Raw genomic sequence first — 18,571 nt, 5'->3', positions numbered from 1 at the left:
CAATGTACATTATTTTTGTACTGAATGTACATTATTTTTGTATTGAATGTACATTATTTTACAGTATACAAAATATGGTTCATACAACTTGTTTGGACCATGGTCCACAAATAATGATTGGTCATTTACCTGTATTTGGGCTTCATTGCATCAAAATGCATTGTTCATGGGTGTAATTACATCTTTAAAAAGTTGGAGTGACTAATTGACTTTTTAGCAAAAGTTTGAAAACCTATTTGACCTTTTTCCCTAATAAAAATAAAATATACACATAACATCTCAATCATTTGGTTCATGGATGAATTTGGAGCTTATTCGAGTTTGGTAGCTTAATTGCTATCCCTAAATAGTTCAATTGTCTATTCATACCGTTTCCCAAAAAATTTTACCCGGGTGTGGGAGAAAGGAATTAGGAAGGAAATGAATTGTACTTCGGTGGAAAAAATGAATAAGGTAGGGAATTCAAATTACATTGTTTGGTAGGGAAGAATAGAATTATTAGGGATGAGAATGAAAAAGTGGTATAAAGACTAAAATATCCTTGTTTAATAGTAATAATAATAATAATAATAATAATAATAATAATAATAATAATAATAATAATAATAATAATAATAATAATAATAATAATAATAATAATAATAATAATAATAATAACAATCAACAAGGGTATTTTTGTCATTTCTTACACTTTTTCATTTCCCAAAAGCATTGAATTGCAATTCATGGGTTACCCCCATGAATTGCAATTAGGGGTGTAAATGAGCCGAGCGGCTCGCGAGCGGTTTGCGAGCTGCTCGGTCAAAGCTCGCTTAGTAAACGAGCCGCTTGCGAGCCATAACTAAATTTTATATATATATATATATATATATATATATATATATATATATATATATATATATATATATATATATATATATATATTACTTAAAACTCACAAAGTAGGAAAACCTAACTCTTGAAGTTTGAACTTTTGAATTTTTTATTATTTATGTATGAATTTAGCTGTTTGGTTGTTTGCTAGTCCGAGTTGTATTGAACAATTGATTTAATAAAAGCTATATTTTTCCTTCAAAAAAAAAAATATATAAATTCAAATAGATCAAACTGAAGATTAAAATCGAGCATGAACTCAAGCTCAAATCGAGATTGAGCTCGAACTCGAGCTCAAACAATCAAGCTGCTCGAAAAATTACCGAGCCGAGCTCGAGCATCATTTTTTGAGCTCAAGCTCGAGCTCAAGCCGAACTGTGCTTATCGAGCTCGAGCCGAACTATGCTTATCGAGCTCGAGCTCAGCTCGGCTCGTTTACAGCCCTAATTGCAACTCAAAAAAAGAAGGGAATTGCAATTTCATAGAATTACAATTCTCTCCAACCAAACAATGTAATTATTGAATTACAATTCAATTACAACTAAATTACATCCAACCAAACACCCCTTAAAAGTTAATAAATGTAAAGTGTTTAATACTTTTCTTTACTCTTTAATAGTTAATACTCCGTACTTAAATACTTAATAGTTAATACGTTAATAATTTGATACTAAAATAATAAATTACTAAAATATTAACCTAAATACCTAATTATCTAAAGAACATAATTGATTAATTTAATTGTAAATTATATACAACTTTAAAGAACTAAAAATTAAAACAGAATTTCACAAAAACACACAAACACAAAGCCACAACTCACAACTCACAACTCACAAAGCAAACTTCCAAATCAATTCATCATAAAATCATAAAATCATAGACTCATAGTCTATGCAAACCAAAAAGTCCAAAATAAAGAAATCATCAAATTAATACAAAAACCCAAGTATTCAAATTTCAAAACAAAGTAAATAACAAATAATAATAATGTCAAATTCAAGGTTTTCTTCCCCATCTCATTGTCCATATTAATCTATCACATGATTTTCATCATCTTCAAACTCAACAACATCAACTTCTTCTTCAGTTTCGGATTCAAAGTTATCTTCTTCAAGCTCTCTCAATCTACAACTCCTCCGTAGTCTTAGTGCTTCATCCAGTTCCTCATCAAATTCCACTCCATCTTCAACCTCAACTTCCACATTATCAACAATCCAATCTTGTGCGAAACTTGCATCATTAGCAAGTAATAATTCAACATTTTTCTCTTTTTTTCTTTTGTTCATCAAGTTTGCATTAAATTGCACAATGACTAGGTTGTTTAGGCGGTTAGATTCCACCTTATTTCTTTTCTTTTTTGTATGTACCTAAAATAGTAAAATTCAAAATATGTTGTTACTTGTTAGAACAACTAAACAATTAAATTCACTACCTTAGAGACTTAGATAGTTAAAAACCTAAAGTATCAAGTATCAAGTATTTAACTTCCAAATAAAATAACTATGTAAAGCAAATACAAATTAACTAACCTTTTCAAATATACTCCAATTTCTTTCACATCCCGAAGAACTTGAAGTAAGAGATAGAATCTTCATTGCTAGTCTTTTCAAGTTTGGAGTTCCCACACCAAAAGTTGACCACCACATTGCTACATCAAAGTATCGAAAATTCAAAATTAGTATTAAAATTTTAAAATTAAAGCAATAAAAATATTAAATATGTAATAAAATTTAAAACTAGTATTTTACTATTTTATTTACCCGGATCATATTGCTCATCATTAAACTCACAACCTTGTACCGCAATCGATTTTCCAAACATGTCATCTTTCTTCTTATACTTGGACAATTCTTCCATTAATACCTTGTTTTGCATTTCTATATCACCAAAGTAATATGTCTCGATAAACTCAATGCTTCCAATAGAAACATCAACATCCAAATGAAGCAGAGGATCCTTATAATGGTAATAAGGATTCAACAAGAAAGCCATCAAATGAAGAGGGGTGTCTAGCCTATTTTTCATCTTCTCTTCGATTATTCTAATAATAGGCTCATAGTTTTTTTCAACTCCATTCAATGCCTTCTTAATGTCTTCTTTAGCCTGTATAAGCTCACCATAAACAAATCCCATTGAAGGTTTCTTATCTTGATCAACAATACGAAGCACATTCACCAACGGTGCAAAAACCTTCAAGCATAATGCCACCCCTTGCCAAAATGCCTGACTCACAACAGTATAATAGGCATGTTTCCCTTTAACTGTGTTGGCAAATTTACATTCATCCCATTCATTGCTTATAAACATAGTTTTTAATTCAACTTTCGTATCAGCTAAATTTTGTAAAGTAAGAAATGCAGAAGCAAATTTAGTCACGCCTGGCCTAACTATGTCACGCTTCTTTGTAAAGGATCTCATCATTGCCAATGTTTTATAGTGTGCATAGATAAAGATAGTCAAACTCTTTGCTTGTTCAAGAACTCTTTTAAACCTTGGTAAACCTACAAGGCATTCAAGTATTAGTGATTACTGATATATCATATAGTCTATTAAAGACTTAAAGATTTAAAGTATTAAACATTTATAGTTTTACACTATTGGTTGCACATACCTGCAATGCTTTCAAGCATTAAATTAATGGAATGAGTTGCACAACAAGTCCAAAATATCAATGGCCTCTTCTCCTTCAACAACTTAGCAGCTCCCATGTTTTCCGAGGCATTATCTATGACAATTTAACAACATTATCCTCTCCAACTTGTTGAATGCCATGCTCCACATACTCAAATATAAACTGATTTGTGTGTGCCTCAATTGAACATTCTTTAGAAGATAAAAAAATTGTGCCCAACCTTGAGTTAACACATAAGTTCATGATGCTTCTTCTATTCCTATCTGTCCATGCATCGATCATAATTGAGCACCCATTTAGTTTCCACTCCGCTTCATGTACTTTCAAAGCTTCTCGAACTCGATCAACCTCTTTTTTCAAATACGTCTCACTCATTTCATATCTATTTGGTCCTTGAGCCCCCGGACCATATTGACCTATTGCTTCAAGTAGCAACTTGAAGCTATCTCTCTCAAAAGCATGAAATGGAATGGCTGCTTCATAGGCCCATCTGCATATGTACTCTTTCACCCGGTTACCCCTTTCTTTGTCAAATGCCTCAATAATCCGTTGTTGTGCCTTGCCCTTTCCTGAACTTGAAGAACATTCATGATTGATTTGATTTGCAAACTTATCCATAGGGCCAATTTGATGAGGTGGCTTCACAAGTCCAAACTGTTGCAACTCATCAACATCTATACTATTAGTATTACTCGTACTCTCATGAACATCAATCTTTACCTCTGCTCTGAGATTAACATCTTCAGCTCTCTTGTTCTTCTTTTTGTTCTTTGCCATCATGAGAACTCCCCTACATTTTAATTGATCTTCCTTTGAAGCTGTGGGGCATTTGCTAACATTTCCTAGTATGCCAGCAATATGCTCTTTAATTCGATAAACTCCACCAGACATTACTTTCTTGCACAATAAACATCTAACCTTGTCCATTGACTTATTCGGATCATGAATTACTCCATACTCCCAACCTATATCATTAGACTTTCTTTTTACAGTAGATGGTTGAGAAGATCCAACACTTTGACAAGTATTAGTATCGCAACTTGCCATACTTGGAGTTGATGCCACTAAAGTATTAATTCCCCTAAAGAAAAATAGCTCAAACACCTCAAATAAATGACAAATACAACCAATTCAAGAACCAAATACAACTTATACAAGTATACAACCAATTCAAGAACCAAATACAACCAATTCAAGATTCAAGAACCAAATACAACCAATTCAAGATTCAAGAACCAATTCAGGATTTGCTACTTCTGAAAATATTAAAATAATGGAAATCTAGAATGAGCATTAGACAAGATGAAATGCCTGTTAAATATGAAATGTATTGGCTGGAAGTTAGTAAACTTAATCATCAAATTTGGTCCTTAGAAATTACCTCGAAAATTTAAGTTCTGGCTTAGAAATTACCTCCAATATTTAAGTTCTGGCCCAAGATTTTAACAAGTACTATGACATTGGAGTATTTTAAACTTCTGAACTTTCTGTCATAGTTTTGATCTAGAGTCCTTGATTTGGTTGGAATTTGCAGGTTTGGTAACCATTACATGTTTGTTCTTTATTCACAAACACAAAAGTCCAATCAAGGGCAGAAGAATAATTAAACTAGTTCCTTTTATCCTTTTTATACAAAGGAAATGGTTTTACAGATTATTAGGGAAATTTGAACTGGAGACTCTACATCTACAGAGTCTGCGGCAAGGCCTCTATCCACTGTTCTCACACACACATCCCCACAAAAACATTATGTTTAAAGTTTGAGAAATTTCAAAATCTATCTAAACATACATATACAATGTAGCTAGCTAGCGTTCATAGCTTGCTTGCTACGTTCAATAATCCAACAATGGCAGGCACCACTGACCCAATCATACAACCAACAAGCACGAGACACAGATCATTGCCACATCTAAAAATCCCAAAAGTGGCATAGAGATTGCAGACATCAGTAACAAACTAACAATACAGTAACTAAGGAGTCAGTCAGAATAATACCTGTTGCCGTGTTAGGAATATAGCGGAATAATGCGGAAGCGAAGAATCGAAAATTGAGAATTATAGAAGTTAAATAATAGGGAAAATATATAAATGACAAAGAATAAGGACCAATGGGAAATATAAATGTATATATATATATATATATATATATATATATATATATATATATATATATATATATATATATATATATATATATATATATATATATATATATATTAATCTCTTAGAGAGAATATAAATTAAATATATATATATATATATATATATATATATATATATATATATATATATGCTCACGTGTGATATAGCTAAAAGGTAAGAAGGAAGAATTCAATTAATCAAAATGTGTATTACAAACAAAAACTAAGCTCCTATTTAAACAGTACAATTTCGCAAGAAAAGCGCAACTCTTGTAGTAACCCATGGAGATCGGAGAACGTGCAAGAAAGCCATAATTAGAGCCAAGGACAGCATGCGACATATGCGATGCGGAAGGTTGTGGAAGAGTCTTCATGCATTAATTAGAGCCACATAATTTGAACCATATTCTAACAATCTCCACCTTGGATCAAATTCACGGTGAAAAATTAACAATTGAAACATCCGACTAAACTCAAACACTGTTTGAACTTAGTGATAGGTAGAGGCTTGGTGAGCATATCTGCTGGATTCTCCGATGTATGAATCTTCTGAATGGTTATATCTCCTGCAGTTATAACATCTCGAATAAAATGGTATCTGACATCAATGTGTTTGGTTTTGGCATGATATGTATCATTCTTGGTGAGATGGATAGCACTTTGACTATCTGAGAACACAACGGTCTGACCTTGTGAAACACCAAGTTCCATAACCAAACCTCGTAGCCAAGTAGCTTCTTTGACACCCTCTGTGGCTGCAATATATTCCGCCTCAGTCGTAGATAACGCAGCAATAGACTGAAGCGTAGCTTTCCAACTGATAGCACAATTACAAAGAGTGAAAATATAACTGGAAAGCGATCGACGTCTGTCAAGGTCACCACCATAATCAGAATCTACAAATCCCATAATGTCAGTAGATGCAGAAGAATTTCGATCAAAAACCAAGCCCAAAGACGAAGTACCCTTTAGGTACCGTAGAATCCATTTAACGGCGTTCCAATGTTCCTTACCAGGGTTATGCATGTAACGACTCACAACACTTACAGCATGAGCCAAATCAGGTCTAGTGCATACCATAGCATACATAAGACTTCCAACAGCACTAGAGTAAGGAACTTTTGACATATAAGCCACATCAACATCAGACTTAGGGCATGAACCAGAGGATACCTTAAAATGTGCACCAAGTGGAGTAGACACAGGTTTACAATTGGACATATTGAATCGATCAAGCACCTTCTCAACATACTTTTTCTGGGATAGATAAAGTTTACCCGCTTGACGATCCCTGTGTATCTCCATGCCAAGAATCTTCTTTGCTGCACCAAGGTCTTTCATCTCAAACTCATTGCTTAGTTGAGACTTCAAGTCATCAACCAGAGACATATCAGGGGAAGCAATGAGCATATCATCAACATAAAGAAGCAAATAGACAAAAGACCCATTAGAAAATTCTTTAAAATAGACACAGCTATCATACTGGCTTCTTGAGAATCCTTGCCCCAACATACACGCATCAAACCGCTTATACCATTGCCTTGGAGCTTGCTTTAACCCATAAAGAGATTTTTGTAGACGGCAGACACAATGTTCCTTCCCAGGAACTTCAAATCCCTCAGGTTGGTACATGTAAAGTTCTTCATCAAGCTCTCCATGTAGGAAAGCAGTCTTTACATCAAGTTGCTCCAACTCCAAATCAAAAAGAGCAACAAAAGCAAGTAGAACACGTATAGAAGTATGACGAACAACTGGAGAAAAGATCTCGTTAAAGTCAATACCTTCACGTTGATCAAAACCTCGAACAACTAACCGTGCCTTCCACCGTGCTTTCTCAACCCCAGGAATGCCTTCTTTCTTTTTGTAAATCCACTTACAGCTCAATGGGCGTTTACCTTTCGGCAACTCTACCAGCTCCCAAGTCTCATTCTTATGGAGACTTTCCATCTCTTCTTGCATAGCAACCAACCACTTGGACGAGTTGGCACAGGAAATAGCCTCAGAATAGCAGGATGGATCACCATCAACCTCATGTGCAACTGAAAGCGCATAAGCAACCAAGTGGGTTTCATCGTCACTAGCGTACCTAGCAGGTTTTTTAATTGTCCTTCTAGGCCGATCTTGGGCAATAGAGTATTCTCGCTGTGGCTCGACGAGAGGTGCGGTAATTGTAGATGCATCATCTTTAGTATTACCATTTGTGGTAGTAATACTATCATTAGGCCTGAACTCAAACTCCACCTTATCACCAGTACTCTGCGTCTCACCTGTACTGGAATCTTTTCCAGAAGAAAGTAGTGCATTTTCGTCAAAAGTGATATCTCGACTCAGAATGATTTTCTGAGAATCAGGAGACCATAGACGATACCCTTTTGATTCAGAGGCATAACCAAGGAAAATGCATTTGACAGCTCTCGGGTTTAATTTACCCGTACTGGAATGAGCATAAGCAGGACATCCAAAAACTCTTAAGATAGAGTAGTCAACAGGATTACCTGACCAAACTTCCTCTGGAATTTTGAAATCAAGGGATGAATGTGGAGATCTATTCACCAAATAGCAAGCAGTAGAAACGGCCTCGGCCCAAAAATCACGCTGTTTCCATAACCCAGCATTAGAGAGCATACAACGAGCTCTTTCCAATAATGTCCTGTTTAGACGTTCGGCAACACCATTTTGCTGGGGTTTACCAGGCAAGGTCTTGTGCCTGGCGATTCCATTTGCCGCACAGAAGTCATTGAAATCTGACGCACAGAATTCCAAGCCATTGTCTGTTCTGAGCTTCTTGACCTTTTTCCCTGTCTGAGTCTCAACAAGTATTTTCCATTTTTTGAAAATAGGAAAAGCCTGATTTTTGTGTTTCAAGAAATAGACCCAAACCTTACGGGAAAAGTCATCAATAATAGACATGAAATATCTACATCCTCCCATAGACTGGAATTTAGTCGGTCCCCATAAATCAGAATGTATATATTCCAATACATCTTTGGTACGGTGTGTAGCAGTAGAGAAACTAACCCTCTTTTGTTTCCCAAAAACACAATGCTCACAAAATTGTAATTTACCTGTACCTGAATCACCAAGGAGACCTTTCTTGCTCAGGAGATGCATTCCTTTCTCACTCATATGCCCTAGACGCATATGCCATAATTGAGTGAGATCCGCATCAGACATCGATGAGGACACCGCTACTGAACCTGTCACAGTACTGCCATGCAACACGTACAAGCTTCCAGAACGAGAAGCTTTCATGAGAACAAGAGAGCCTTTTATGACTTTCAGAACTCCACCTTCAGCTATGTACTTGCACCCCAGAGATTCCAAGGTGCCCAAGGATATCAGATTGCGTTTCAAATCAGGAATATACCGAACATTGGTAAGAGTCCTGACAACATTATCATGAGTTTTAATCTGAACACTTCCAATTCCACTAACCCTGCATTGGGTATCATTACCCATCAAGACAACTCCACCATCAACCAGTTCCAGAGAGACGAACCAGTCTTTGTGAGGACACATGTGGAATGTACAACCAGAGTCCAGAATCCACTCAGTTTTGCTCCGTTTGTCACCGGAGCTAACAGATAACATAACATCGCCTTCTGAATCACTTTCAACAACACTAGCTTCAGCAGACTTCTTTTCTCTCTCTTGCTTGTTTTTCAACTTGAAGCATTCAATCACATCGTGACCCTGCTTCTTGCAGTACTTACAGGATTTGTTGGACTTACGTCCTTTGGACTTGGATCTAGATTTTTTATTGCTACTCTCTGTTTCAAGTGAACGACCCCTTACAGTCAAGCCTTCACCTTTGTCTTCAGACTTAATTTCAGAGTCAAACTTTTCTTTGGACAATAGGTTTGACTTAACATTGTCAAAAGTAAGGGTATCACTACTATTACCATACAGCATAATTTCTTTGAAATGCTTGTATGATTTAGGGAGAGAGACAAGCAATAAAACAGCACGATCCTCATCTTCAATTACGACATCAATATTTTCCAAGTCCAATAAAATAGAATTAAATTCATCCAAGTGAGATTTAATCGAAGTACCTTCCGTCATACGGATTGTGTACAGACGCTCCTTCAGGCGCAGCTTGTTCGCCAGAGACTTGGCCATATAAAGCGATTCCAGCTCGGACCATAAATCTGACGTAGTCTTCTCACTTACCACTTCACGTAGAACCTCTTTAGACAGGCACAATTGAATGGTTGAACGTGCCTTGTCATCCAAATCTTCCCAATCTTCATCTGTCATTGCAGCCGGTTTCTTCTTCTTCCCAGCTAGCGCTTTCTTCAAACCGTTCTGGGTTAGAACGGCTTCCATCTGAACCTTCCAGATAGAAAAGCTAATTTTCCCGTCGAACTTCTCGATATCAAACTTGGTAACAGTTGACATCTTTGAAAAAAACTCTCAATTAAACCGCTCTGATACCACTTGTTAGGAATATAGCGGAATAATGCGGAAGCGAAGAATCGAAAATTGAGAATTATAGAAGTTAAATAATAGGGAAAATATATAAATGACAAAGAATAAGGACCAATGGGAAATATATATATATATATATATATATATATATATATATATATATATATATATATATATATATATATTAATCTCTTAGAGAGAATATAAATTAAATATATATATATATATATGCTCACGTGTGATATAGCTAAAAGGTAAGAAGGAAGAATTCAATTAATCAAAATGTGTATTACAAACAAAAACTAAGCTCCTATTTAAACAGTACAATTTCGCAAGAAAAGCGCAACTCTTGTAGTAACCCATGGAGATCGGAGAACGTGCAAGAAAGCCATAATTAGAGCCAAGGACAGCATGCGACATATGCGATGCGGAAGGTTGTGGAAGAGTCTTCATGCATTAATTAGAGCCACATAATTTGAACCATATTCTAACATGCCGGAGATTCACCGGACGTCGACGTCCACACGTCCCGCGTCTTCTACTCTCTGCTACTCTCTGTGCATATTAGAAATTAGAATAGGGTTAGGGAATTTTGGGGGTTAGGGTTAAACATTAGATTCAAAAAAAATTAAAATTAAAATAGCCACGGATTGTGCGCTAAAATAAATAAAACTTGTTCTGGCCGTGAATAATATAGCGATGGATTTAAAAATTCGTTTTATTAATCCAATATTTAAAAAATTCATCGCTAAAATGTAACAATCTATCTATACTATATATAAAAACAAAATCCTGAAATTTTAACTTCCCACCCAATTCCTAAAAAATCTCTCTTCCCAATAAAATATATTGATTTCTTTTTTTTGAAAGTTACTGGCTCTATTACATTGTAGTATCTGTTCATATACTTTCTCAATCTACTGAAACACAAAGAACCAATAACGCCTCCACTGAGGCTTGAACTCATAATCTTCCAATTGGAAGCCCAACCCGGATACCATTAGACCACGTAGTCCTGGTAAAATATATTGATTTCTACTTTCCCATTCGTACAAAAATTCTGGGTAAAAATTCTATTCTAAAATTCTAAAATAGTGTAATACAATTTTCTTTGCACGTTTAATCTATACTATATATAAAAACAAAATCCTGAAATTTTAACTTTTCGCCCAATTCCTAAAAAATCTCTCTTTCCAATAAAATATATTGATTTCTACTTTCCCATTCGTACAATAATTCTGGGTAAAAATTCTATTCTAAAATTATAAAATAGTGTAATACAATTCTCTTTGCACATCTAATCTAATCTATACTATATATAAAAAAAAAACAAAATCCTGAAATTTTAACTTCCCGCCCAATTACTAAAAAATCTCTCTTTCCAATAAAATATATTGATTTCTACTTTCCCATTCGTACAATAATTCAGGGTAAAAATTTTATTCTAAAATTTTAAAATAGTGTAATACAATTCTCTTTGCACGTCTAATCTATACTATATATAAAAACAAAATCCTGAAATTTTAACTTTCCGCCCAATTCCTAAAAAATCTCTATTCCCAATAAAATATAATGATTTCTACTTTCTATTCGTACAATAATTGTGGGTAAAAATTCTATTCTAAAATTATAAAATAGTGTAATACAATTCTCTTTGCACATCTAATCTATACTATATATAAAAACAAAATCCTGAAATTTTAACTTCCCGCCCTATTCCTAAAAAATCTCTCTTCCCAATAAAATATATTGATTTCTACTTTCCCATTCGTACAATAATTCTGGGTAAAAATTCAATTCTAAAATTATAAAATAGTGAAATACAATTCTCTTTGCACATCTAATATATACTATATATAAAAACAAAATCCTGAAAGTTTAACTTTCCGCCCATTTCCTAAAAAATCTCTCTTCCCAATAAAATATATTGATTTCTACTTTCCCATTCGTACAATAATTCTCGGTAAAAATTCTATTCTAAAATTTTAAAATAGTGTAGTGCAATTCTCTTTGCACATCTAATCTATACTATATATAAAAACAAAATCCTGAAATTTTAACTTCCCGCCCAATTCCTAAAAAATCACTCTTCCCAATAAAATATATTAATTTCTACTTTCCCATTCGTATAATAATTCTGGGTAAAATGTCTATTCTTAATTTATAAAATAGTGTAATACAATTCTCTTTGCACATCTAATCTATAATCTATAATATCTATAATCTATATCTATAATATATATAAAAACAAAATCCTGAAATTTTAACTTCCCGCCCAATTCCTAAAAAATCTCTCTTCCCAATAAAATATATTGATTTCTACTTTCTCATTCGTACAACAATTCAGGGTAAATATTATATTCTAAAATTATAAAATTGTGTAATACAATTCTCTTTGCACATCTAATCTATACTATATATAAAAACAAAATTCTGAAATTTTAACTTATCGCCCAAATCCTAAAAAATATCTCTTCCCAATAATACTTATTGATTTCTACTTTCCCATTCGTACAATAATTCTGGTTAAAAATTTTATTCTAAAATTATAAAATAGTGAAATACAATTGTCTTTGCACATCTAATCTATACTATATATAAAAACAAAATCCTGAAATTTTAACTTCCCGCCCAATTCCTAAAAAATCTCTCTTCCCAACAAAATATATTGATTTCTACTTTCACATTCGTATAATAATTCTGGGTAAAAATTCTATTCTAAAATTATAAAATAGTGAAATACGATTCTCTCTGCACATCTAATCTATACTATATATATAAAAACAAAATCCTGAAATTTTAACTTTCCGCCCAATTCCTAAAAAATCTCTCTTCCCAATAAAATATATTGATTTCTACTTTTCCATTCGTACAATAATTCTGGGTAAATATTCTATACTAAAATTTTAAAATAGTGTAATACAATTCTCTTTGCACATCTAATCTATACTATATATAAAAACAAAATCCTGAAATTTAACTTTCCGCCCAATTCCTAAAAATCTCTCTTCCCAATAAAATATATTGATTTCTACTTTCCATTCGTACAATAATTCTGGGTAAAAGCTGTGAAGTGTAAAAAGTTTGGCAATGCATAAGTTTTGACTCGGTTGTCTGTTTTGGACAAATGTTTTTTTTAAATTGTGTATTTTTTCGAGATATATCCATCGCAAACAGCCGTAGGCGGTTTGGCCCACCAATTTCTAAAAGAAATGCGTTATTAAATAGTTTCTAAGAAAAAACTATAAGAACTTTATGTTTTATTAATGAATTTTTAAATTTTTTAATTAAAAAATTGTCCCGTGCATTTTTTAATAATCTCTCTTTATAATTGGTCAAATTATTTAATTATGGTAGATTAGGGATAATTAATGATGGTAATAGAAATCCTATAAGCGACCTCTGGTGAAATTAACTCTTAAATAATTATATATCGATTTAAATATTCTTAGTATATTACAACAATTCCATTCCGTGCATCGCACGGGTGAAAATACTAGTTAAAATTAATAAGAGTTTTGAAGTGAACACGCAAAAAATTCGTCGCAAATCTGTCGCTATATTTTGCGCTAGAATTTACCTCTAAAATTAGTTACGTATTTAACGACAGATATATTCCGCCGTAATATCCATGGCTAATCCCTTGCTAAATGTCTATTTGAAACAAAAATTAAAATCTGTCGCTAAGATGTCGCTATTCCATTCCTAATTTAGCAACGAAATAGTTTCGTCATTATATAGGTTTTTTTTTTTTTTTTTGCAGTGATCTTTGATGGGGTAATCTGATTCTTTATGGTGTTGCTCTGGAAGTTGCAAAAATTGAGAGAGAAAAAACCTTTAAAAAGTGTGATAAGAGAGGCTTATGTCATTCCTTGCTTCATTAATAAGGATCATGGAACCATGGTATGTATGGTTGATAAGGATTTGTGCTATGTTTGAGTTTTCTTAGGTTTTTGCAATCCATTTTGACCATTTGTCTCATGCCTTTTTATTTAATTTCAAGCCCTTTTGACCTTTATCTCATATTTAGGACTGTGCAGTGAGAACCTAAACTGTAAGAAATTTGAGTGTGCAAGCTTTATCTTCCAAGAGTGTAACATCTTCGTAGAGTTCTTAACTAAAAAGAGTTTTTCTATACCTGCTTAACTTGTGGATATATATATTTAATGTATCTTAAAATTCTTTAGATTTTTTGGTTGAACACTTGTATATACAAATTGTTGCCTCATTGAAACTTTTAATTGATCATTTGTTGATTCCATTTTTGTCGGCGCCCTTAGCATAGTTTTTTTAGAACAAGCACTAGTTTAAGTGTGGGGGAGTTGATGACTCTCATTTTATATCATATTTCACCCCATTCTTAACTCATTTTTATGCTCATTTTAAGGTGTTTATTTGGGATTTAGAACTAAAAGTTGTGTTTTGTGCTCAGAATCACCCAAATGCACTTTTAAGGAAGGAAAATGGAAAATGAAGCAAAAGTTGATCAATTTGGAGCAAAAGAGCATGCAAAAACAAACCCGGAAAAAGGCGCTCAAAAGGAGAGAAATTAGAGTTCGTAGCATGAAGGAATGTTACGCACGGGAGATGGCACTCCCGTGCGTTGTTCGTGCATTAAGCAGCGATGTGGCCTGCCTTCTGCACGGGCAGTGACACTCCCGTGCGGGTGTACGTGTGTCGAACCTTGGAAATCTTTTTCCTCTTTTGCATAGAGAGAGCCGCCAGAGGAGAATTGTAGCAGTAGGGAAATTCCAGTTTAGGTTATTTTCTTTCTTTCTTTGTCATTTCATTGTTACTAGATTGTTATCTTTGAATATTTTGTATCTCTTAGTTTATATTATCTTGTTTTTGTGTTTATTGACTTTATCTTGTGAATCTTTACTTGTTTGAAGGATTATTTTTAGCTTTATTTCTTTAATACATTGTTGGATGATGTTATTTATGAATGTTCTCGTGTTTTGTTCATTTATTATGAGTGAGTAAAGTAGTTTAGGGGTTGGATAGTAGTGTTTATTGTGTTTGGTGTCTATTTAATACTTACTAGTAATTCACCCGCGCGATGCACGGAAAAAAATTATGTTATTATAAATATAAATAAAAAATAGAAAAATTAAAATATTTTAAATTGTTTAATATAATAACATTTTTGAGCTTCCATTGGTCAAGTATTTATTATTTTTATAAAATACAAATTACAATTAAAATTAAAATTAAAATTTTGTATGGTTAATATAATCTCTAATTATGTGCATATTAAAATAAACTTATAGAGAGAATTTACATAATTACATTGATTTATTCTTAATTGTATTTCATCTATATTATAATTTTCACAATACGAATAATAACTAAGATAATTACATTTGGAAAGCAAATTTCAAATTTTGTATGAGTAAATTTAAACTCTAATTGAACACATTTTTTATATGATTATATAATATATAGCTATTTTATTTTTCAAATGTTTTGCTTTTTTTTTTTTAATAATAAAGGATGTTGAGGCATTAATTGTAACATTAATTACTTCCCAAACAATATAACTTTATTATAGTTAAGATTTCATACAAGGGTTTGAAACCCAACCTAGGGTTCATGATTTAGTGATATATTTTGTATGTTTGTGTGGATAGGTTTTTGCACAACTGTATCAATACTTGTCTAGTATGGGATTTTGGCAATCGAATGAGCAAGGAGTCCACAAGTTATCACACCCCTAGACTCGCCTCTCAACTATAAATTTCCCTTGGACCAGATCTCACGACCTTCAGGTTCACTTAACAGAGTAGGGAATGTTAAATGTCAATATTACTCGTGCTTATTGAGGGAGATTGGTAGCGTCACGAGAGTGGGACAACCCCCGTGTTTCGATTTCGCCTAACATTGGATCACAAGAGTGGCGTGTTAGTATACCGAATTGGTGTTCGTAGTCTTGAACTCGAAGTTGAAGTTTCAGAGTTAATTACCGATTTGGTCCCTTGACTAAGAGGATTTCACCAATTTGGTCCTCGACTTCTAAAATTCCTCATTTAGTCCCCGAATATGTCTTTTTTTTACCCGAATTAGTCCTATAGTCAAACCAGCGTTTTTAAAGCAAATAAATTGAGGGTAGATTTGTAATTTCACTTTTATTTCCCTTCTTGGCTGTCCATTTACATCTCCACTCTTTGGTCCACAAAGCAGGGAGTAGCTGACGGAACTGAAACCCTTTTGCATCGCCATTACCATCTGATTTGAAGCATCTCAGCATGAGGTTGAAGTCACCAGGGACGACGAAGACATCACTCACCCCTATCTGCACAAGGCGGCGAGCGAGGTGGCGACAGACCGAGCAAGGATTCGTGGACCAAAGAGTGGAGATGAAAATGCCTTCTCGATGCAATTAGGGCTCAATTTCAAAAAATCCTACCTATTTCTGGCAATGCATACATCGGATCGTTAGATTCAAGGAACTTGCTCATCAAATTTATTGAAGAAATCGATTGCACACGAATTTTGGCGAAAGGCAGAGTAGAAATCGAAGGAAAATGGGTTCAGTTCGCTCGTTGTTGCCGGATTGGAGCTCGAAGAGAGATTTACCGTTCGCAGCCATATGGATTACGTTGCCAAAATTGCCTTATCATCTTTTTGATTAGAGATGTTGAAGCTGGTGTGTGCTCTGATTGGTAAACTCCTGGCCTTGGATGCAACCATGGTTCGTCGAATAAGGCCGAGTACAACTCGAGTGAAGGTGGAGCTGGATTTGCTTCAGAATCGGGAGGAAAAGATTTGGATTGAGGTTGTGAATCAGGAAGGAGAAGTGCGTGGATTTTGGCAGAGGATTGAGTATGAACACATTCCTAAATTCTGTAGCGATTGCAAGCGATTTGGTTACCTGCTGCTTGAATGCCGTCGAAATCGAGGAAATCAGCCGCCAACGGTGCCGACGGAGAAGAGAGATGAGGGTGGCGAAGTCACGGCAGAGGTGGAGGTGAATCGGGTTGAGTGAAAAGCTACCGGCTGCGGGAGAGTTGGAGATCGCTGCCTGCTGATCTGGAGGTGACTGGAGAGGTCTCTGATGAACAGTGCTAAATCTTCCGGGTGGAAGCGGAAGACGAGTGGGGGGAGAGGATAATAGCCGTGGACTGAAGAAAATGCTTTTTTCAAATCCCCATTTTACCCTTTTAGTTTGACCAGCAAATTACACTAAAGACCATTTCGGGTAAAAAAAAAAAACATAATCAGGGACTAAATTGAGGAATTTTGGAAGTCGATGATCAAATTGGTGAAATCCTCATAGTTGAGGGACCAAATTGGTAATTAACTCTAAAGTTTCATAACCCTCAATCCTTTGTTTGATGCAATTGGACAAAAAACAAAATAAAAAAATACTCATTCCAATCTCTACCTTTTAATTTATCGTTTTTATTTCGTTATTTCCACTTCTATGCTTATCTTGTTACCACCATATTATTTGTTGCTTAGCTTCCATAAAATGTTTCATGCTTGTGCCTAGAACTTTCTTTGGCTAACCCAACCCCTAATCCTTGAGGACGATCTAAAACAAATTTATTTTTGTTTGTTTCGCAATCCACTATATTGCACCCAAGCGATCAATCAACTCAAGGAGCCGAAAGAGAAGACCTCCCCGGCGATAAAATGAAGAATCTCTTATCAAGAACCTCGCCCCATTTGTGCCGGGTAGACTACTTTCTTTGATTGGGAGTTCAGTCTCACTTGTGCCGAAAAAAAGACATATTTTTCTTTAACTTGTCTTTATATGCCTTTTGCATGAACTTACTTATATGCTTTTGCATGATTTTATTAAAAAATTTCATCCTATGTTTTTCTAACCTTTCAAGCTTGGGGTATGGGCATATACCGATCTAGGGATCGGGTTTCTTCATGTTTTAAGGATTAAACCCTCATTGATCCTGTTAGGAACATTGTGTTTGAACTTTTATGATACCAATTGATTAGGAATATTAGTCCCCAAACTTATTTTATTTTTTGACTTAGGATTTTCTCTACTCTACATCCTAATGGTTCGAATGTTACCTCAAGAAGTGTCAATTCAGTTCATTAACCTATTCAAATGTTAACTCGAGAGGTCAGTCTCAACAAATGATTCGAAGAGTAACTCGAGTGGTTAAATCTCGAATGATCTGAGATGAAGAAAAGAAGACTAGAAGACTGAAGATTCGAAGAGTAGAAGACTACAAGACCGAAAGGTTGCAAAGGTCGAGAAGTGGAAGGGCCTACCTTTTCGAAGTGTTAAAAAAAACGAATGGTAAGGTCAACCATTCGTAACCGAAAGGTTGCAAAAGGTCGAAGGATGGAAGGACCTACCTTTCGAGGAGTAAAAGGGACGAATGGTAAAGTCAACCATTCGGATCCGAGAGGTTTAAGGTTCAAAGCGTTAACCTAGTTAACCATTCGTACAAGGACTGCTCGAGACATTTTCTAAGCCTAAATTCCGAAACCTTAAATAATGAGCCAATGTGTCCAAGGC

At 34.3% G+C, this 18,571-nt stretch overlaps 2 protein-coding genes across 2 annotated transcripts; both read right to left on the bottom strand.

Annotated features, from left to right (window-relative positions):
• Positions 1–1,844: 1,844 nt before the first annotated feature.
• On the bottom strand, positions 1,845–3,596 carry LOC109173320. Its single transcript, XM_019322552.1, has 4 exons — positions 3,488–3,596; positions 2,637–3,377; positions 2,406–2,524; positions 1,845–2,243 (listed from the first exon to the last, which is right to left on the bottom strand). Exons 1-4 carry the CDS (start codon positions 3,582–3,584, stop codon positions 1,905–1,907), a joined length of 1,296 nt encoding a protein of 431 aa, XP_019178097.1. The 5' UTR covers positions 3,585–3,596; the 3' UTR covers positions 1,845–1,904.
• A 5-nt stretch (positions 3,597–3,601) lies between these two features.
• On the bottom strand, positions 3,602–4,555 carry LOC109173322. Its single transcript, XM_019322553.1, has one exon. The coding sequence runs from the start codon at positions 4,553–4,555 to the stop codon at positions 3,602–3,604; it is 954 nt and encodes a 317-aa protein (XP_019178098.1).
• Between the last annotated feature and the right edge of the window lie 14,016 nt (positions 4,556–18,571).

Source organism: Ipomoea nil, unplaced genomic scaffold, assembly GCF_001879475.1.
Source record: "Ipomoea nil cultivar Tokyo-kokei standard unplaced genomic scaffold, Asagao_1.1 scaffold0470, whole genome shotgun sequence".
NCBI lineage: Eukaryota > Viridiplantae > Streptophyta > Magnoliopsida > Solanales > Convolvulaceae > Ipomoea > Ipomoea nil.
The sequence above is the reverse complement of the archived record's forward strand: the minus strand, read 5'-3'. Positions and strand labels throughout refer to the sequence as shown.

What these genes read in the sequence shown, in the direction of transcription:
- LOC109173322 (XM_019322553.1), bottom strand. Translation starts at nt 4,555, where the DNA reads ATGGCAAGTTGCGATACTAATACTTGTCAAAGTGTTGGATCTTCTCAA.
- LOC109173320 (XM_019322552.1), bottom strand. Translation starts at nt 3,584, where the DNA reads ATGGGAGCTGCTAAGTTGTTGAAGGAGAAGAGGCCATTGATATTTTGG. An exon ending in TGATGAGCAATATGATCCGG is followed by an intron (nt 2,525 to 2,636) that starts GTAAATAAAATA and finishes ACTTTGATGTAG; the next exon opens with CAATGTGGTGGTCAACTTTT. An exon ending in ATTGGAGTATATTTGAAAAG is followed by an intron (nt 2,244 to 2,405) that starts GTTAGTTAATTT and finishes TTACTATTTTAG; the next exon opens with GTACATACAAAAAAGAAAAG.